Source organism: Urocitellus parryii, chromosome 11, assembly GCF_045843805.1.
Source record: "Urocitellus parryii isolate mUroPar1 chromosome 11, mUroPar1.hap1, whole genome shotgun sequence".
In the NCBI taxonomy this organism is placed as follows: Eukaryota; Metazoa; Chordata; class Mammalia; order Rodentia; family Sciuridae; genus Urocitellus; species Urocitellus parryii.
Window position 1 is genome coordinate 37,237,071 of NC_135541.1, and position 22,289 is coordinate 37,259,359.

General features: G+C 50.0%; 1 protein-coding gene across 1 annotated transcript; it reads right to left on the reverse strand.

Annotated features, from left to right (window-relative positions):
* Positions 1 to 3,857: 3,857 nt before the first annotated feature.
* Cdcp2 (CUB domain containing protein 2) lies at positions 3,858 to 20,044 on the reverse strand. Its single transcript, XM_026382716.2, has 6 exons — positions 19,966 to 20,044; positions 13,821 to 14,168; positions 12,150 to 12,485; positions 10,185 to 10,538; positions 6,928 to 7,106; positions 3,858 to 4,184 (listed from the first exon to the last, which is right to left on the reverse strand). The coding sequence occupies exons 1-6, from the start codon at positions 20,042 to 20,044 to the stop codon at positions 3,858 to 3,860; spliced, it is 1,623 nt and encodes a 540-aa protein (XP_026238501.1).
* Positions 20,045 to 22,289: the final 2,245 nt, after the last annotated feature.

The following is a 22,289-nucleotide window of genomic DNA, read 5'->3' on the forward strand; positions in this document are numbered from 1 at the left end:
GGGGGATGGGTGGATACCACCTTATTGAAAGGCCCCTTCCACCTCTGAGATTTGAGGACTCCTGGGCCTGGCCCAGGTAGGGCCTACTAGCCAACAACTTCCTGAATCCGTGCAGGTGAAATCCCCGTGTGAGATGCTGCTCTCCATGTTCTCCTAATCCATTCTCACAATCATCTACCTCCATTCCACCCATGAGGAAAACAAGGGTCAGAGAAGTTAAGCAATCTGCCCAAAGCCACACAGAGTCAGGGAAAGAACTGGAAAGAAACCCAGATCTGCCTGAACTGCGGCCCAGCAGGTAATTTCCCAACACTAATGCACTCATTTGCCGGGGACCCCCTAGTCAGGGACATCAGCCTTACAGAAATAGTCTGATAACAAGACCCAGAGCTTCTGTCCAGGGGTAGGTGCACCCTTTGGAAGCTGGGGTTCCCCCAAGCTCTCTCCACAGTCCTCCACTGTCTGCAAAGGGAACACTAGCAGGTGAGCAGGCAAGCTGCACCATGCCCACGTGCCCCGACACTCTTGCAGGGCCAGGCACGTTGGCTAATGGGTATCATTTCAGCCCTTTCAGTTCTAATAGACACTGTGCTGCCATAAAGACTGTCATTTCCTGCGGCTCACGAAGATAATCAACATGCTGGCCGCCTGGAGGGCTTGGAACAGCAGGCTCTGGGTACATCTGAGAAGATAGAATCATCTTCTCATTCTCTGCCCTTCCAGGCCTTCCCCACCAGACACTGCCCTTAAATCTGAGGGCATCGCCCTGGGTCCCAGGAGGCCCAGCTCACTGCAGAGCTCAGGGAAGAACCATCTTGTCTCAGTCTCACTTCAACTCTTCAGAGGCATGTGACCTTGGACATGGCACTTTGCCACCCAGAGGCTCAGTTTCCTCACTGTAAAGTGGAGCAAGTGTGCCTAACTTGCAAGGTGGCTTAAGTGAGATGACACTTTCTAAACACCTGCCACATGGTGGGTACTTGGACGTCAGCAGCTATGACATCAGTGGTACTGGAGACAGTAATTATGTTTGTCACATTTTGCAAATAAGGAAACTGAGGCCAGAGAAGGAAATAGGCTTCCCCAAAGTCAAACAGCAAATCAGTGGCAAAGCTGAACCTAGAACTTGGGCTTCCAGGTCAGGGATTTTGTATGACTTACAGATCCCCAGGAATGACTTACTGAATCCCTTCCTGTGGAGTATGGTCACATTATCTCATTTAATTCTCAGAGAGCTGACGAAGTGGGCATTGTTATCTTCCTTACTTTGCAGGTAAGAAGGCAGGGCTCTGAGAGGTGGGGTGACTTGCCTAAAGTCACACAGCTAGCCAGTGGTAGCCCTGGTTTGACTGTAGGTGGTCCAGGTACAGAGCCGGAGCTCCCAGCCTCTGTGCAGTTGCCCATAAGGGTGACCTTGGGGAGTGGAGATGGAGCCCCAGCTTTCCCACAGGTGCACACAGGCAGCTCTGAGATTTCTGCCTGGCCCAGGCTGGGCCATCGTTTCCCCCACCTAATACGACTCCAAGGACAAGGCCTGGTATGCGTCCTGCGGCCCACACCTCACCAGCTGCGCCCCAAGATTCAGTCCACAATCCCAGAAGGCAGAACATCCTTGGAAATCTCCAGCGTGTTTCCAGTTCTCCCAGACAGGGAAACTGAGGCCCAGGGAGTCTGTGAGGTGTTCACCAAGCAGCCTGGTGTGAGAGGAGGGGGAAGGGGCCTCCATACAACACCTAGGGGAGATTCAGGACTGTCCTGCAACACACCTACCAAGACAGACTCCCCCCAACTCGCCATGTTGCTACAGCCTCACAGCAAGAGAGGATCTGCAGCACTACTTTGCAGACGGAGAAATCAAGGCTCCCAGAATCAAAGTGACTTGCCAGCTTCACACGAGTAAGTGGGAGAGCGTGGACGTCCACCCAGTTCAGGTCCCAATGTCCAGGCAGCTCTTTCTCCCTTGCTTCATTTCTTGCTTTATGGGTTCTTGCTCTCTTTTCTCTCTCATCTTTTCTTCAAGCTACTGCCCCCTCACTCCTCAATTCTGCTCTGCCGGAATCATCTTCTCATTCTCTGCCCTTCCAGACCTTCCCCACCGGACACTGCCCTTGAGTCTGAGGACATCGCCATAAACCCTTCTTTTTCTGTACTGGCCTTTGAATCCTGGGGTGCTCTACCAGTAAGCCCTTTCTATTTTTTACTTTGAGGTAGTATCTAGCCAAGTTGCCCAGTCTGACCTTGAACTTGCGAATCTCCTGCCTTGGGCTCCTGCACCTGACCACTCTAAATATCTTTTTTTTTTTTTTTGGTACAGGGGATTGAACCCAGGGACCCTTAACCACTGAGCCACATCCCCATCCCTTTTGTGTGTTTTATTTTGAGACAGGGTCTCACTGAGTTGCTTAGGACCTGGCTAAGTTGCTGAGTCTGGCTTTGAACTCGAAATCCTCCTGCCTCAGCCTCTTGCACCACTGGGATTACAGGCATGCGCCACTGCATCCAGTCACTCTAAACACCTCGAAGGCAGGAATGCCATTTGATTGGCACGCTGCTGTGTGTCTGGAGCTGTCACGACTACAGACACAAGTATGGAAACCAGTGGCTGCTTGTTGGCTTGTTGAATGTACTGTAATTGGGCTACCATTTTTTTTTAAACCTGAGACCAGTGGTCAGCATCATCAGTTTGGAGATTTCTGTTACTGTAGAAGGACTTCTTGAGCAATCAGTATGCAAATATGAAAGTGAAGAGGGGAAAGTAGTGTAATGTAAAAGTATTTTTGTTTATTTCTCATTATTAAGATTGTTCTACTTCTTGGTATCTGGTAAATCCTTGGAAAAGGGTGGGTTGATTTGCATAATAATCCCAGAGGTCATCCCATTGGGAAGGGTTAGGATTCTGATCCCTGTGATGTAAGTTGAGAAAGAAGTTTACATCTTCTTTCTGAGTTAGATATGAACAGTAGAAGCTCTGAGTGAAGAAGCCCAAAGAAGTTACAGAGGCCGACAAGAGAACTCATCTGAGGACGAGGATGGACTAGTGATCTGAGCTCAGCATTAGGGGTGAGGACAGACACACCGGACTTCAGTGAGCTTTTTGGTGAAAGATCACAAGACACTTAAGAAAAAACTCCAACATGACAAAGAAACACCTGTCCTCAGCCTCCTGAGCATAGTGCTGGGTCTGCCGTGGTTTCCACTGGAACTGACCCAGCAGGCCACCACCACCTTGGTTGACCAGCATCCAGGAGGATGTGCAGGGCCCGTCTTTAACCCCACATCATGTGTCAGGAGATGAAACACCAGCACTAGATGGGGTTTTGGCTCCCCTTCCCTGTACCTGGAGTTTGGAGGCAGAGCTGGCTTGCTTTAGATGAGGTCTTGAGGTACCCGGGTCAATTCAGGAGGCCGGAGGCCCTGGAGAGATACTGGACTTCCTCCTAGTGAAGGCTTGGGGTGAGCAATGAATGGTGCTTCGAGTTAGTGAAGCACTTATACAAGTCACAGAATTTATGTGTCCATGGCACCCACACTACCACCAGTGACGACAGCTGTCCAAGCTGACAAGTGACACACACAGGAGAGTCTTTTTCTGGAGCAGAATATTTTTAACCTTAATCATTACCACAATTGGGCCCACACTCGGCAGCCTGCAGTTTACAAAGCCCTTCTCCATTCATTATTCTGAGCCTCACGCCAGCACTGTGAGAGAGCAAAGCAGGGGGTGGTCTCTAGGAAATGGAGGCTCAGAGAGGGACCTGACTTGCTCTTGGTCACCAACAAGTCAGCCATCCTGGCTGTGCTATGGGTCCCCAGGCTGCCTTCCAGGGATGCCAGAAGCAAGCCCCTGCCCTGCCTGCTCACAGCAGCATCAGGACCACGATAGCAGTGATCATGAGGACTCCAGCCAGGATGCAAAGGCTCAGGAACACGATGTCACTGGTGTCCTGGGCCACCACGGTCACTGGGGCCTCCAGCGCCTCTACCTCCTCCCTGGGGGGTGCCTCCTGAAGGTGCTCAGCAGTGGCAGCATAAGGTCCAAGCCAGTCAGAGCCGGACAGCAGGTGGACAGAAGCCTCCTTGCGCCGTGGCTCACAGCGGACCTCGTACTCATGGATGTCCTCCAGCCCAGGGGCCGAGAAGTCGATGTACAGCACACTGACGATCACCGAGGTGTTGTTTCTCCTCTGTGGGATCACAGGGCACTTGCTCTCACCTGATGGAGCACAGGCTGACCTGTTCCCTTAGGCATATATAGACCTGGTTCTGATCCTCACTCAGCCACCCATTCCCTTTCACTCAGAGCCTTGGTTCCCCATCCAGAAAAGGGGCCCTATGAGCATGGGCTGTCTGGAAGGAGAGGATCAGATCTGATGAGGTGAGGTTGATGAAAGGCAGTAGCAATAACCACGGCCAAGAGTTGGGGGCTCATTTATCATGTTCCAGGTTCTGTAGCCTACGTGCATTATCTCATAATCCTCATTAATATCCCCTTTTTACACACGAGGAAACTGAGGCCCCTCAGAGGTTAACTCTTATCTGGGGTCACCTAGCATACAAGTGACAGAGACCGTATTCTCACCCAGAACTGTTCAACTGTGCTACTCAAACCAAAAAGCATCTAGACAGTCCCCATCTGTGACAAATGTGGGTGACCACCAAGGCCAAGAGAGCAATGATTTGCCCGCAGTGAGGCTCAGGAGCAAGTCTCCTGCCTCTCAATTAGCAGCTTTGTCCCTGGGGTTGTGGGGCCTTCCTTCTGGAGGCTTCTCTCCCAGTTGTGTGTGCAGTACGAGTCCCTGCTCTCAAGTCCCTGGACATCCAGAGACAGTACCCTAGGGTAGGGAGGAGGCACTGTGGAATGAGATGTTGGGGAGCCTGCTGCCTCCCCACCCCAAGAATGACGGAGGCAGGGGTCAAGGTACCCTGTGTTGGCGGGGCACCAGGGCCTGTGGGGCAGCACCTCAGTGAGCAGTCTGTGGGGTCTGGAGGCTGGGGCTGCTGTGACCCAAGGCCACTCCTCACCATGTCACATTTGTAGCAGACTCTTTGGGCCACCCAAACTGTCCCTTCTAAGGGACAGGGCTCCTAAAAACTGAAGCCACCTAAAATAGGTAGCAGCACAGGCAGTAGGAAGCTCCCATCTCCCAAGACTGGGCGACCCCTTGGGAAGGGTTGAAGGGTGTGACAATCTGGAGTTTTATAGACTAGGTGACTTCTGGGATCTCTCTGGGCTTCCAAAGGACCCTATTCTCATGTCCCCAAGGGAGCCTCAGTCTTGAAAGGGACTTTTGTCCTGAGATTTGGGGACATGGGACGAAGCAAGACAGGAGCCAAGAGTAAAATGGGACCCAGTAAGAAGGCTGAAGTCAATCTACATAATGAAGAAAGGAGAGAAAAACCATATAAGATGAAGAGGGGGTTCAGCAGGGGGTGGGGGTCTTTCATGAGTAAGAGCCGTTAGAAGGACATGTGGTTATCTAGGTTGGGAAGTCAAGTCTCTAGGGTTTTGAAATGAGCACAGAAAGATTGGGCTTTCATTTTTTATCATTGCTTTTGGCCATTTGAGCCTCTTTGAAAGCAATTCTATGTAGAGACCGGCCTTATGGGTCTGGTGCTGGTAAGGGTTACACTAAGCATCTATGATCCAAGGTTTTCAGGTTTTACATTTCCAAGCTACTGACTCCACGATTCTCTGGTTCTGCGGCCCTGAGTTCTGAGGTGGTTCTGTTTCTGTCTATTGGTCCTTGGTTCTGGGAGTTTCTGGGATTTCTTTGTCTCCATCTTTCCATGACTCTGGAATGTGCTTCTGTTCCAAGAAAATCCCCAGGGACTCAGGGCATGGAGCAAGGATGAGTGCAGAATGTCTTTGCAGCAAAGACCAGCCCCCCTGCACTTCTCCTCTCAGAACCAGGAGGCAGAGGAGCAGACTGGAGGGACCAGAGGCCTACAAGTGGCTCCTGCTGCAGGACGAATGGCATCTGCTGGAAAGCCCGTGATTTCTGCCAAGTCAGCCCCGATTCCAAGACTGGAGAGTGTCTGCAACAGAGGGCCCTGTTCCTTCTCTCACCACTGTCTTTCCTGACCTCTTCCTGGAGGGTGCTTAGGGCACTGGTCAGTGACTCTCTGGGGGCCCTATGCCTGGGTTCATGGCCTTCAAAATCCAAGGATAGTAGAAAAGTTTCATTTGTGAGCCTCACAGCCTTTGGAGGGAAGTGGATCCTGTTATTTGAAAGATGCTTTTGTTTGTGGAGCCCAGGGATGGATTTGGATCCCAGGTTGGGGAGGGTGGGCAGGAGTGAGCCTGACAGCCTTGTGTACTAAAGAAGTAGGGACTTGGGTGCCTGGGGGGCTCTGAGGGAGAAAGGGAGGGAGAAGGGGAGGAGCAGCAAAGATCTTAAGTGGTGTTCACCAACAGGCCTTTATCTTGTAGGGGGCGGGGGTGGGGGGTTGGGACTGGGGATTGAACCCAGGGGTACTTAACCACTGAGCCACATCCCCAGCCCTATATTGTATTTTATTTAGAGACCAGGGTCTCACCGATTTGCTTAGGGCCTTGTGAAATTGCTGAGTCTGGCTTTGAACTCACAATCCTCCTGCCTCAGCCTCCTGAGCCACTGGGATTATAGGCGTGTGCCACCATGCTGGGCTTTTGAGAGCAGCACCAGGGGAGGCTGTAGGTTGTCACTGGGCTGTCCGGCAGGACCCCCTCTTCAATCCCCCCACCTGAGTCCTTTGCTATGTCTACACTAAGCAAAGATGTTGGGATAAATGAAGCCAAGAAGGGGTGAGCTCTGCATCCAGCCTTGTGTACCCCCCCCCCCCCAGAGCCAGAGGAGAAGCTGGGGCAGGCAGGTGCCTTTCTGCAGGGCCAAAGCTCCTCCCCCAGACCCGTGCTCCTCCTCTCCTTCCTCCCCATCTCACCCCTACCTGAGATTCAGTGCCACAAGTGTCAAAGCGAGCCTGGATCCGGAAGTTGTTGTCGACCTCCTGGGCAGCACAGTTTCGGCTACCTAGGTAGACCTTGGTCCGCTCCAGTGGGGCCAGCACCTGAGCCGAGATCAGGATCTGGAAGTCTGTGCGTGAGCAGCTCACGTTCATGGGCACCACTGGAAATGGGAGGGAAGCGCTAAAGGCCTAAGGGGCAGGCAGTCTGACCCCTCCCTCCTCAACCCCTCCCAAAGGGTAGTGGATGGGGAGAGAGGCCCAGGAAGAGAAAGGCTCCTGTGGAGTCCTACAGGGTGCAGCGTGGGGTGTTCACATGCACCACTCTGTTAACTCCATCAGACTGGAAGCACTCGAGGACAGGCACCATGTCAGGGATTTATGCTTGCCTGGGGTCCTCTGAGTCCAGGGCAGACTGGACAGGCCAGCGAATGCTGAATGAATGGTGGAGTGAGGAGTAAATGAAAATTCTCAAGTATAATAAAAGCACCTCATGCCAATCACTTTGCCATGTGCCCACCAATTCACTTAAACACTCATTCAGTCATTCAATAAATAGCTGCGCACCAGAGTTACAGAAATGGGGGGGGGGGATTAATCCCTGCCCTCGTGGAGCTTACATTCTAGTTGATGCAGAAGGCAATAAATAGGTAGAACACACATAGCACAGAGTGGAAAATCAAGCCAGGATGGAAGACAGGAAGGGCAGTGTGGGGAGGAGGAAGGAGAGTTGCAGGGGTTTTGGGTGCATCTGGTACTGGGATTGAGCCAGGGCCTTTCGTGTGGTAGGTGCTAGGTGAGGGCTCTGCCTCTGAGCTGCATCCACAGGCTAAGAATTGCAGTTTTGAAGAGGGTGGTAAGGGGACCCCCACTGTGGGTGGACCCCATGAGGTGGACACCACTAAACCTATTTTAGTTTTGGAAACTGAAATTCTGAGAGGTGAAGTTGGTTGCAGTGGCCAAGTTGGGATTTTAACCATTGAGTCTATAGAATTCCCAAGTCCGACGTCTCTCAGGGGGCTCTTGCTGCTTGACAGCTCCCCGAACACCTCCTAGTCAGCACTGTGTGTATGACTCTGAGCATCATATGCACTTGTGTGTGTGTGTGTGTGTATGAGTGTGTGTTGTGTGTATTTGTGTGTGTGTATTTGTGTGTGTGTATACAGGGTGCAGGGGCAAATGTAGGGGAAAGGAAGATGGTGGCTGGTGGGAGGAAAAGAGACTGGCCTCTCAGGCCTCTGCGGGAAATGCCTCAGACACATTTCAGCCTCTGGTGTCTGGGCAGTCAGGGATTTATGGGCTGGCTGTCTCCCACAATGATCTTGGTGGCGCTGAACTGTGTGTCACCCCTGATTGATGCTGCGGCTGCCCTCCCAGTGGGGAGGCCGCCCGCAGTCTGGCCCCATCTGGAACCTGGCCCTGCACAAGTACCCCTGTCTGACCCTGGGCTCCCAAAGGGATCTGGGGGGAGGGAGGGGAGTCCCTGCACTGAAGTCCCTGGAACAGGAGCCAGGATTAGAGCTGCCCCAACCTTCAGTCTCTCGAGGCATTGAAAGAAGTGGCTGGCCCTAAATCACACAGAGCTGGGAGAGGGCTCAGGACTGAGAACAAGACTATCACAGGCAAGAGGGACTCTAAAGATCTTTCAGTCAATGTTTTCATTTTGTAAGTGGAAAACTGAGATCCAAAGAGGAAGGCAGATGCCAGCTCCCTGGGGCAGAGCCCCAGTGGCACCTGGCTTTCTGGAGCATGCCCTCCCCCCGTCCCCAGTGCAGAATCAGGGGAGGGGATCAGCCTGCAGAGCCACAGCTGTCCTGCCCGCGGGGATGGAGCCCATTGAGGCCCAGAGGGGTGGGTCTGCCCAAGGTCACTTCCCAACCACCAGCTTGCTGCAGCTCTGTTTCCTTCTCCATCGCCAGGGCCCCCAACTCCCCTGTTGTACGGGGTAAAGAGAAAGGAAAGAGGTTGGGGTTGTGCTCAGTGGTAGAGCACTTGCCTGGCATGTGTGGGGCACTGGGTTCGATTCTCAGCAGTACCTATAAATAAAAGGTCCATTGACAACTAAAATAAAAAGGAAAGATCTTTTGAATGCTGAATAGTCTGAGACCCTTGAAGGAAAGACGTCCTCAGAGCCAGGCGTCTGGAGCATTTATCAACCCCGCTTACAGAGGAGCCCACTCGGGTGGTCAGCAAATGGCAGCTCTGGATGTGGTTCTGGTCTGTCCAGCCCTGGGATCCCCTCCCCATGTCCTGCTCAGGCACACACAAAGGCAGGAGAGTGGGTTCTAGTCCTGGCTGTGCCATGGACTGCCCGTGTGACCACAGTGAAAGTGAAGTCCCTTCCCTCCAACACCTCCGGTTCCATATCTGCACAGCAAGGAGCTTTGCCTGACTAGGCAGAGGACAGATAGGTCCAGAGTGCAGGCATTTCTAGGGCCATGAGCCAGAGAAGGGTGGTGGGAGGAGGGGAGAAGAAGTGGCCTCTCTTCACTGACAAAACTAACCAACACCAATACTGGCTTCCTCTGCAGTAGAGTATGGCCATCTGACTGAGTAAACCAATAAAAGACAAGAGAAAATCTTGTGAGAGCTTCTGGAAAAGCTTTTTGCTTTCCTGGGACATGTGGCTGGCACGTCTACTACCCTCTTCCAAACCTGAACATGGACAGGATGTCTGGCATAATACTGGTGGCAGCCATGTTGCAACCATGAGGCCGAGTCTGCCAGAAATAGCACTTGGAATCCTGTGGAGTCCCTGGATCAATAGGTTGCTGCCTAGCTCCAGACTTTTCTTTGTGTGAGGAAAAACTAGTGCCATTTGTTCAGTCAGTATTTCCAAATGATACAAACAGGGCTGTAGGCATCTCCATGGCTCTGCCAGTTGTTTCCACAAACAATATTGCCACATTTTGTGTAGTACCCCTGGATCCAGGGGATCAACCACAGGAAGAGAGAGGCCAGGGCTCCATGAAAGAAGGGGTCAGGAGGGAGGAGTTAGAATGGTGGAGTTCAAGCTGGAGAAGGAGGGTCCTGCCATAGTAGAAAGAAGCAAGGGCCATCCTGGTGTGGTCTCAAGGTCCCGGGAGTTGGCAGTGGTGTGCCCAACCAAACAAGGGCTGGCAGAGGCCATCCATGGGATCAGAACGAGCTGGCAGGATGGAGGGAGAAGGCCGCACAGAGCTGGCTGCAGAGCCTCGCCTTCCCCCTACTCCAGTGCACCCACGCCCTTGACCCCAGCTGACCTCCAATGTAGGCCACGGAGAAGCCCCTGCCGGTGCTGCTGCGGTCCGTGTGCAGAAGGAGCAGGAGCTGGTTGTGGCTTGAGGTGAGGGGTGGTGGCAGATGGTGGCCACACCAGTTTCCCAGCTGGGGTGCCTCCTCACTGGCCCCATCAAAGGCTGCCAGATGGTCGAAGTCACAGGTCCTGGTCAGGCTGTTGGGCTCCTCCAGGTCCAGATCCAGGAAGAACACCTTGACGCGGTAGCCAGGAGGCAGGCGGATGGTCCAGTGGCACCGGATATTGTTGGGGTAGGAACTGGGGTATTGGGGGCTGGAGAAGTTGCCTCGCACAGCCATGTACACCTCCTGGCATTCTCCTGGGTGGGGGAGAATGGGGTGGGAGGAGCATCGGAGAGGAGGGTAAAGAAGGCCCCCTCTGCTGTGTCAGCTCAGAGAGGGCACTGCAGGGGCCCCACAGTGACCACCCTGGCAGGTATGGACACCACAGCCAGCAAAACAGACAACCGATCCTGAAGTCTGCTTTAACTTGAAACTAAGCTGGGTACCGTGGCCCATGCCCATCATCCCAGCGGCTCAGGAGGCTGAGGCAGGAGGATCGAGAGTTCAAAGCCAGCCTCAGCAATGGCAAGGCACTAAGCAACTCAGTGAGACCCTGTCTCTAAATAAAGCACAAAATTGGGCTGGGGATGTAGCTCAGTGGTTGAGTGCCCCTGAGCTCAATCCTTGGAACCAAAAAATAAAAATTAAAATAAATTTAAATAAATAAACTGAAACTAGCTGAAAGCTGGGACTTTCGTTCCAAATGCAACCCCTTCAAGAATGTTGGTCCTGTTAGGAATTCAGTAACAACACCTCAAATATGAACTCAAAGTTAAGTCCAAGCTCCCTGGTAGACAGACAAGGCAGCTCAGACATAGCCTTGCCCTTTTCTCACAACCCTTTCCTGTGGATTGACCAAATGTCCTCCCCGTAGTCATAGGTGCACGCCTCGTTGCCCTCCACCTCCTTTTGGCTGTTAAAGCCAGGTCACCAGCCTGTGGTGCTCGTGGGCAGTGGTAGAATCTGTAAGTGACCCCTATGGGAGGAAGCTGGGCCACTGGGAACAGAGCCTTAAAGATCATATTGGCCCCGGGCCCCTCCCTGTCTCTCTGTTTTGCTTCCTGGCTGCCATGAGTGAGCAGCTTTGTTCTACCACACGCTCCTGCCACGCTGTTCTGCCTCGCCACAGTCCCAGAGACCACAGGCCAAGTGACCATGGGCAAAAGCCTCTGCAACTGGGACCCCAAATCAACCTTTCTTCCTTATACGTTATTTTGTCACAGTGACAGAAAGCTAACACACCCATGCACCTCCTACATTATTACAGCCTTACCAAACAACTTCCAGTACTGTGAGCACACCAGATACTGTCTTTCGTGCCTTTACAAACCCTGTTCCTCCTGCTTGGAACACCCTTCTGCCTCTGGTGAAGTCCTTCAAGGCACTGATCAATTCTCTCCTCCTCCAGGAAGTCCCCCACAATTCTTATTGTTAGCACACATCACAATGGGCTATCATTGTCTTAGCCATCACCTCCACTGAACTGTGAACTCTCCAAGCATTCATTGTTCCTTTGTACACATATTAATTGAGTACCTACTATAAGCTACATAAAAAGATAAGCCCATGAGGAACTCACAGTGAGGCAGGAGGAGATTGATATATAAATGACATGTGCAAATGATAAGCACTAGATCATGGTGAAAAAAATTTGCTAAGGAGTTGAGGAAGGGATTCATTCATTCTTTCTGAGTGAATGGGGGGGGGGTCTTCACAGAGGAAGTGACATGCTTATGCCTTGCTATTGGCCAGGAAGTGTGAACTAGAGCATCCAGAGAATGCAGAAAGCCCAAGGCCCCAAGGGACAGAAAAATGCGGCCTCTAGAGGCATACAGGGAGGCACAGCATCCGGGTGAAGCTCCTCCTACCTGAGAAGTAATGGGCCTTGAAGCCCCGGCCTCCAATGTTAAAGTCGGACTTGAAGACCACCTGCAGCTCATGGCCCAATGACACGAGGGTGGGGGGCCTGGTGCCACCACAGAAATGGTGCCCGTGGGCAGGACCAGGCCCCCCCAGCACTGCCACATAGTCATAGGTGCACTCCTCATTGCCCTCCACCTGGAAGTCCACAAACACCAGCTTGATGGTGGCAGGCCCTGCAGCCCGGATCACCCAGCGGCATTCCACGTTGTTGGGGTAGTTGTTGGGGTACTCGGGGCTGGTGAGGACCCCTGATAGACCAGTCAAGACGCCACCGCACACATCTGCAAGGGAGCCCACTGGAACTGAATTTCCCTCCCCACACCTCCTGGCCTCCTCCCTCCCTGGGAACCAGATGCCCCCAAATGCTGCTCCCACAGGGATGTCATGGGAACCTCATCACCGACCACTGAGAGCTTGGTACACCACAGGCAGAGGCCCAGCACTCAGCACCTACTCCACCTTTTAAAATCTCCACCCTAACCCTGGCGGGCATGTGTTGCTGTTTCCCAGGTTAAGTAAGAAGATCAAGGAGCAGAGCAGGTAAGTAACTCACCTGAGTTTGGGTTCACTGGCAAGACCCCGGGGACAAAGATCAGAGTGCAAGGAGTTTATCTGAGAGATCTGGGAACATAGGTGTGAGGGAGGGAGACAGGATCGGGAGGTATGGACAGGTAGCTGCTGAACCCCATGAGGAGCTCTGGGCCAGAGGGCACAGTTTATGTCAGGAGGGCACTGGGCATTTACACACCAGTTCCCAGAGTCCAGGATGGGGGCTGCTGGGGCCGGGTGACCTGCTGAAACTTCAGAGATAACAGGTCGACAGGATAACAGTCTAAGATTCTTGTGTTTTAGCATTCCACGGTTCTGTGCCTCTAAATTCAGCAGGGACTGGGCATTCCACCCAAGTCCCCAGTGTTGCTGTGAGTGGACCCTGGGAACCGGGAGCCTCTGCCGTTGTCTGTTGCTTGGGCTGACCTGACCGAGCCTTTGGTCTTGACCTTGGGAGAAGGGAGAGCTTTGAGTCTGCACAGAAGCCTGAGGACACGAGGAAGGAGTCGAGGAGAGAGGCAAGAAGAGCAAGGCCTTGGCTCCCTGCACCATCCTGTGCTGCAGGTGACATGCCTGCTTGAGGGAGTGAGGGTTAGAGACCCCACATATGGGGCCAGTTCTAGGAAAGGTCCTGGGAGGGGGAGTCGCTGCTGCATACAGACCTATGTGCACCTGCCCCGGGCCCTGGGCCTCCCTGAGCCAGGAAGGAGCGGGATGTGGCAAAGCGTCAGCAGCAGAAGCAGCAGCAGGGTCCCCAGCAAGCTGGTGCCATGACATAGAACAAGAAGGACAAGGTAGAGAGCACCCAGGCCTCATTCCTGCACGTGATGAGACCTTCTGGGGGCTCCAGGAGCAACAGAGAGAGGCCCAGGACTACTGCCTGAGCGTGGGAGCCCACGGCCACCAGGTCCGTGAGGTCATGCTGCCCCAGCCTAGAGGTGGTGCCCAGGAACAGGGTCAAAGGTCACAGCACAGCTTCCACACTCAGGTACAGACCTCCCCTGACCCCACTGCCCTCCTCCCACCTCCATTCCGGAGCCAGCCTCCCACCCGTAAGCCCCCTTGACCTTTCTGGTAGCCTGCAGAAAAGCCACGGCTGGCCACATGCTTGTCGGAATGGAAGACGACAGCCATGACGTGCCAGGAGGAGGTGAAGGGGGGCGGGGGCACCTGGCCACAGAACCTCCCCAGGAGATTGCCCTTGTCTCCAGAGGCCCCGTTGTAGATTTCCAGGAAGTCGAAGCCACAGGTGTCATGGTACTCCAGGTCAAAGGCGTGGAAGGTGAGTAGCACGGAAGACCCCTCGGCCACCACAATCAGCCAGCTGCACTCCGTGTTGTAGGGGTACAGACTCGGGAAGTTGGGGCTGGAGAAGTTTCCAGAAGGTGCTGAGAGCACACCCCCACACTTGACACCTGGGGCAAGAGAGAAGGACGGCCCAGAATCAGTGCTGGGGACGTTGATGTGTTGATGCGCAAGGGAGGCTGGGTCCTGGTGCAGGCCCTGCCCCGAGGCAGTCCATATATCCGTGTGTTTGTTCATGGATTTATATATTCTTTAAATTCTCGTGAAGCATTCCTTTTTATTTATTCAGCAAATGTTGTCTGAGATGTCAGGGCATTGTTCTAGACATTAGGGTTACAACAGGGACAAAACAGAAAGTCCTGTCCTCACAGAACTTACATTCTGGTGGGAAAGACAGAAAATACACATGAGCCGACTGTGAAATAATGGTAAGTGGAGAACAAAACAAGTGAGAAAGGAAAACAGAGGCAGTTGGCCCTCAACCCTGGATAAAACTGCACCATGTGCCAGGTGCTGGGTATGTGCTATCAGTGATTTAAAAATTACTCAGCCTTAAAGAAGAATGAAATTATGGTATTTGCAGGTAAATGGATGGAGCTAGAGAATATCATGCTAAGTGAAATAAGCCAGTCCCAAAGAACCAAAGGCTGAATGTTTTATCTGATATGCAGATGTGAATTCACAATAAGGAGGGGCTAGGGAAGAATAAAGGTATTTTGGATTAGACAGAGGGGAGTGAAGGGAGAGGAGGGGGCATGGGGGGTAAGAAGGACAGTAGAATGAATCAGACATTATTACCCTGTGTGCATATATGACTACACAACCCGTGTGATTCTACATCATGTACAACCAGAAGAATGAGAAGTCATACTCCATTTATGTACAATGTGTCAAAATGCATTGTACTGTCAGGTAAAACTAATTAGAACAAATTTTTTAAAAAGGAAAAAATTAATAACAGTGAAAACGTGCCGTCTGTTTACAGCATTCAAGGGCATAGGTACATACACATTCGCTTGTATTTTTAAAAGAGTACAAAAGGAAACTAATAAGAATGATTCTGTGTCAGGGGAAGGATACAAAATACAGGAAATATTGATGGCCAGTCCTCATGACACTCACCTTGTTTCATCATTTTGACTTGTGATCCCAGAAAATAATTCATATAATTTTAAAAGATAAAAAAAATTAATGAAACCCCTAAATATCCTCACTGGAAGCAAACCTAACTGTGTCAAGTTGGAGACATAATCTCATGGGAAAAAAATTATTACAAATGACTTAGGAATACTACACTTTAACTGCACCTGCCTAGTAGAATATATCCTGAGGTCAAAATGAACCACGAAGAAATCTTAAACCATATTCAGCAGTCTTACTATTAGTAATAATATCAAATATTATTAAAAGTATTATAATATTTTTGGAACAAAGAAAATAATATTTTGGAACAAAGAAAATAAATATGCTAATGTCAATACAAAGCAGAATTTTCAGTGTAAGAGATGAGAGATCCAAATACTGCAATAAAACTCTGTATCCTTAATATGAATTGAACATATCAATTTGAATTTAAAATTTATTTTTATTTCCAAAAAAATACTCTGTTCATTAAACAGGCCTTGAAGCAATGATATTTCAGTATCATTTTATACCACTAGACTTCAGATTAAGATTCTTATGCCCAATTGAACCAGGGCTCCTTAGAGAAATGGTTGATACTAGGTCTAGTACAAGAAATATATAAAACATACTTGAATAGCTTTGTGCTAAAGAGCAAAGAAGGTACCAAAGACTGCTGGGATTATGTGAAAGGACAGAGGAACTAAAAGTTATAAAAGAGGGTACAATTTGAGCATCAAAAAAAGAATAACTACTACAGTAGGTTGAAACATATCAAATATATTTTTAAAAACTCATGAATTCATAATGTGATGCAAAAGAAACTTATTGGTTTCTTTTAGAGATTGTTGAGACACTAATTTATTTTTGGAAAATTAATAAGTAGAAAAGGAAAATACATTAAGCTTCTACTTTGCCACTCCCACATGGGCTGGATTTTCAAACAACCAAATAGCTGGTGAGGGAAAATTATTTTTATAGACAGCTGCAGAAAGAATAACAGCATTAGAAAATCATAGTTTTGCAAATCTTAATGAAATACTGGATCTATAAACATCATCAATATCTATTCTAATCACTGAGTAAAATATTGATGATAGGTAAGAACTAAATGGTTGGGTATATAGGTAGTCTCTATAAAGCTCTTTTGACTTTGTTAAATGTTTGAAATTGTTTATAATTTTAAAATAACAAAAGTTGATAGGTATAGCGGCCTGTGCCTATAATTACAGACACACGGGAGGCTGAGGCAGGAGAACCACAAATTCAAAGGCAGCCTCAGTAATGTAGTGAGATCTTGTCTCAAAATAAAAAATTAATAATGTAAAAGGGTTAGGGATGTAGCTCAGTGGGTTCAATTCCTAGTACTTAAGAAAAAGTTAAGTGACTGGGGCTGGGGCTCAATGGTAAAGAACTTGCTTTGCATGTGTGAGGCACTGGGTTCAAGCCTCAGCACCACGTAAAAATAAATAAAGATACTGTGTTTTCATCTACAAGTAAATAAATATTTTAAAAAAAAAGAAAAAAAAGTTAATATGGAAATTTATAATGGATGAATCAGATTAATAATTCCTGAACCCACCAATAAATCTTATTGTCAAGGTGCAACCTTGGACAATATGTAATACATACCACCACCTATAAAGTCTTCTTGGAAAAATAAAATAAAGGAACTTGAACTTAATAAAGACTCTGGATCTATCTATAAGTTAGAGTGAAATGGAGGGGGATTTGTGTGTGTGTGTGAGGTTGTGCTGGGGACTGAATCCAGGGCCTCATACATGCTAAGCAAGTGCTCTACCACTGAGCTACATCCCCAGCTCTAGAGGAACTTTTTTAAAAAATGAACTAAGTTAGGAAGTTTTTTTTCCCATGGGTTTCACTGTATTGCCCAAGCTGATCTTGAAAGCAATGCCCAGGCTCCCTGGCCCCTCAGCCTCCTGAGTAGCTAGGCCCCATGTGCACTTGGCCTAGACAAACATTTTTTTAGTTTTTTTTTTTTTTTTTTTTTAGTTATAGATGGGCACAATATCTTTATTTTTATCTATTTATTTTTTTTAATGTGGTGCTAAGGACTGAACCCAGTACCTTATGCTTGCGAGGCAAGCACTCTACCACTGAGCATCAACCCCAGCCCCTAGACAAACATTTTTAATGACACTTCAGGGATACGTTAAGCCAAGTCCAGAACATAGGATATTGTATAAGATTAAATATTCGGGATACTTTAACAACAAATGATGGGTGGGGGACACATTGTTATGTTGAAAGAGTCAAATACAAATATAATGTATGAACATTTTTGAATTCTGATTTGAACAAATGAACTGTAAAAAAGACTTCTTCAGGCAATAATTAGGGAAAACTGGGCATGAACAGAATATTAGATAAAATTAAAGGAATTATTCCATTATAATGATATTGGGGTTAATATGGTCTTATGTCTTTCTAGGTTATAGGTATATCCTGACATATTTGTGTGTGAAATGTGAAATCAGCTTTAGATTCTTCTAGAACCATCAAAATGGGAAACAAGAAAGGTAGAATGTTAACTGTTGAAGCTGGTTGATGGAGATAAAGGGATTTATTATACAACTTTTCTCTACTTTGTATAGGTTCAAAATTTTTTGTAATTCAAATTTTATTATGACATTTTACCACCCTACTCACAATCAAGAGCCCCTCCCACTCCTTCCTCCACTCTTGATTTAGTGTTGTATTTTTCTTCTCACTATGTATCACTATCTAACACGCTTTTACTTGGGTAATTCAGTTCATTGCTAGTCTCCCTCCATGAAAATGGGAAGCTCCATGAGAGCAAGGATTGTGGTCCCTTTTGTTCCCTGCTATATCCCAAGCCCTAGCATCAGTGCCTTCTTACCAAATGGATGAGTGAGTGAATGACCTCAAATAATGTTCACAGCAGCCCCATGAAAGGCAGGGCAGGTGTCACTGACTCCATTTTACATATGAGAAAACAGCTGCAGAGGGAAGCTATTTACCATCTATTGCTTTGCTCAGCACCCGCCCTCTACCTCCTGCTCCCCTTCCTTGCCCTGCAGATAGACACATGAGCCTAGCAGGGCCATCCTTGGAGCCTGCCAATGCAGGACCAGCCTATTGAATGTGCCTGTGCTCAGGTGGAGGCCAGAGTTCTGCTCAGAACATCGGGATGGGATTCCTTTCCTTTATAGTCTCTAGTCTAGGAGTGGGAGCCCTGGGTGGGACCAGGCATGGGGTCTATGAAAGACTCCTGGTGGGCAATTTGCAGGAACCATGTGAAAAGTGAAATTGGCCCTGGGACCAACAGGTCCTGGCTGCTGGCATCCCTGAGCCCACCTCAGCTACACCCCTGCCTCCCTGGTTCCATTCACAGTGCTGCTTTGTTTTGCTTAAACTTATTCAGGTTGAGCTTCTGTCACTTGCACCCAAAGGTGTCCTGAAGAATACACTTGACTAAAGTCCCCAGAGGTGAGACACATGCAGCAAGTGCATGCCCCAGCAAGAAAGTAACTAAGGCTAATGAGGGATGTGGGTGGCTTCCTGGGCAGCTCAGGGAGGGTGCAGAGGCAGGATGGGAGAGTCAGGCGAATGACAGAGTGCAGTGTGACTGTGCTATGGCTACACAGGAACTTTGGAGTCCAGAGTGAGGGAAGCTGATCTGTCTGGAGACAACAGTATTAGGTGAAGGACAAGAGTTACAGAGATGATGATATTGAGTTTGACCAAGAAAAATGAGAAAGTTTTGCTATTTGGGGAAGACTGGGTGAGAAAGGACACAATCGCTTGACCTCCGTGTGCCTCAGTCACATGCCTATAAAATGGGAATGCTGCTGTTTTCTTTGCTGGGTAGCTATGAGCTGGCTGCACAGATGTACATTGGGGTCACATTGTCAGCTCCCTGCCTGGTCCCTGGGCAGACCAGTGCCAGCAATAGTGTCTGGTTCACACCTTTATGGCAAGAGGATAAAGAGACATTATATCCAGTGCCTGTCCTTGTCCTTCCCCCAGTCTTGCCCATAGGCAGGAAAGGCCATAAGAGTATCAGAGCAGAACTCCTACAGCTCAGGTGGCCCAGGGCACCAGGACAAGTACAGACCTTGTCCACAAGAACCCAGCCAGGCATGCTGAACCTTAAGGTCACTCCAAAGCCATTGGAACCCTGGTGGCTGGAAAATGGGAATGACTAGCTCCTCCTGCTGCTCAGGCATGGGCTGAAACACGTGAGTGTCCATCCCATCTCTGCCAGCAATGAGGTGACTGAGCCCCCTTGAGCTTGAGGAAGATGGGGCACTGACAGCTGTTTGCTGAGCCCTCCATACATCCCTTACAGAAGGGTGAAATTCTATCAGCCCAGCCTACCGAATGGTACAACAAGGAACACTGACTCCGGCACAGTTGGCAGTGGGAATGCAGCCGGCCCTCAGGAGGACACAGACTTGTTCCTGTGAGGAAACTTTAATAGTTCTCTGGGCCATTCCCTTTGCCCTTCATGATCCTGTGGCCTTGGATGAGTTCCTTAACATAGCTAGCCCTCAGTTTCCTGTAAAATGGGGACTGATACCATCTCGAAGTTGGTTGTGAAGATGAAATGTAATCATGTAGGTAAAGCCTCCGGCAGACTCTAAAGAAATATTCTCTTCCCCATCCCAGAAACAAATCCTCAATTCAGCTAGCCTCCACTAAAAGGGCCTCCTACTTTCTGGTTTCTCACATGGAAACCTCAGGAGACCCTGGCTCTGCCTACTCCCCACTCCTGGCTCTGACATCTCCAGGCGCTCCTACCTTTCATGGCCTGGGCCCTGGGGCCTGGGCCCAGCAGTGCTACAGCCAGCAGCAGGCAAAACCACAGCTCTGTCAGCATCTCCTCACCAGGGGACCCCACAGGGCTGCAGAGTTCAGGTGAGCCTGGATCTGCGGGTCTGGAGCAGGGGAAAGAGAGGTGAGGCTGAAGGGGCCTCCAAGTTAATGGTGGCGTGAATAATTCATAGGCCCCTTGAATTAGTAAGCTGATCCCCAGGTGCTTCCTTCACTCCACTCTAAGGTGACGGATCTAGTGTCACCAGGTTGACACGTTCTGAGATCTGCAATGGCCAGACTCTGTCAGGAAGGCAAGCAGCTTGGACCTGGAAGGAAATTGGGTGGTAGAGAAAGGGCCTAAGTAGCGGGGCCAGGCAGATCTGGGATCAAGCCCAGTTCAGCCTCTAACTTGAACAGGTGACTTACACAAGTCATTTAACCTGTGTGGGTCTTGTGCTTCTCATAGTCCAGTGGGTCCATTCTAGGACGGTTGTGAAAAGAGAATGAGAATGTGAGCTAAAGCATACAGTAGGAACTTACTACTGGTTTTTCCTATTCTTCCCTTATGGGAACCAGAAGGAACCTCAAGTGCATGGAACAAATGGACAAGCTTCCTTCAGATGTGAGAATTAAACACAGAAGGAGAATGAAGGAGGACGGCAGAAGGAGACAAGGAAAAGTCTTTCTGATGAAAAAATGCAGCAGGAGAGCAGAACTGGCGCTTGAGTTATGTTGTGCAACTCCTACTAGCTCTGGGCCACAGTGAGCATTCTGGCCAGAAATATTACATGTTGGTTCCTTTATTGATCCACAAGCCTTGCTTGAACATCACTATGCCCAGAGCCAGGACCTGGGCAAGGAGCTGGGACTGCAGAAATGCCCTCATGGCTCTGTGTCCAACAGGAAATAGGGCCTTTTTTCTCTCTGAGAGTTGTCCCTGTGGGTCAGTTCAGTTTAACAAGCATTTCTAAGCTCCACCTCTGCAGAGCCTGGGCCGGGCACAGGGGCTTTGGAGGGAAACTAGCCTCCTTTCCAGGGAGGCCCTTGGGCTCTGGTTTCTGACAGACTGAGGTCTGAATCCTGGTTCTACAGCTGCCTCGCTGAGGGGGTCTGGGAAAGTGACCTGAGTTCTTGGAGGCCCAGCTTCTTTGCTGGGGAAGGAGTAGTGGCAGCAGCTGCCTGCAGTTTGTGGGGAGGATTGAATGAGATCACATGAAGGATGTCTCAGCCATCCTGGCCTTGTGTGAGAACCAACAAGGATGTTTTTTATTTACCCTAGAAGACTCAGATGTCCATTTTCCAGACCACATGTTGCCTCTGGCCCACCCTTTTGTCAGGAAGTCCCCAAGGAGCCCTTGGCTGCCAGCACAGGAGGCCACCTAGAAGGTGTTCAGCAAGGAGCATCAGGAGTGGTCAGCCTGAAGGGTTGGCTCACCTGTGGGCCTTGGCTGACAGAAAAGAAAGGTTCTGGGCAGCCTAGGGCTGAGCTTCTATGAAACATACCTACCCACTGTGGGTATGAGAGAAGGGCAGGGAGGAGGCCACCCAGCTCAGGCCAGGGGCCAGGCTGCAGACTTCTGACCTCCCCAGCACACGATGCACCCCTCATCAGACAGGCCCTGGGGTCTTGGGGTGAGTTCCTCCATGGGAAGACCCTGTGACAGGAAGCGTGGGAAGCGATCCCAAGGAGCACAGGGAAGGATGTGATATGACATGGGTTGGGGTGGGGGGCAACTCAGACTGTATGAGTGGGCAGGGTGCCACTGTGGGAGACAGGGCCCAACCCCAGGGGCACCTCCAAGACAGTGCTGACTACCCTCAGGGTGTTCCACCTGAGTGGTAAGAAGCTGTGCTCCTGTCCCAACTGCCAACTGCCACTGACCGTAGGCCATATAGTACGTTCTCTCCAAGGCATGTCCAACCCACCTGTCCAGGGCCCCAAAGTTGAGGCAAAATCCTAGGGATGTAAGTAGAGAGGGAATGGAGAATGCCCAGGGATGAGGGCAGGCCATGGCAGCATCTCTGAGTCACCCATAATAAAAGGCTGCCATCATCATTGTGACTACCCCCTGTGCTGAATATCCCCCAGTCATCCACCTCTGAAACATCTATCCCGTTCCATAGAACAACTGCCTCTCTTCCTGGCCTTATCAATTTCACCCCATCCCCTAGTAACCACCACAGTGGCCCTTGGGTCCCCCAAGATCAATAGTTCCCAAACTGAACTCTCTAACACCCCAAGACCTAACTCATATTTCTGGAGCGTCCTCTTTCAGGTTACAGCTAAGCTAACCAAGACAGAAACATAA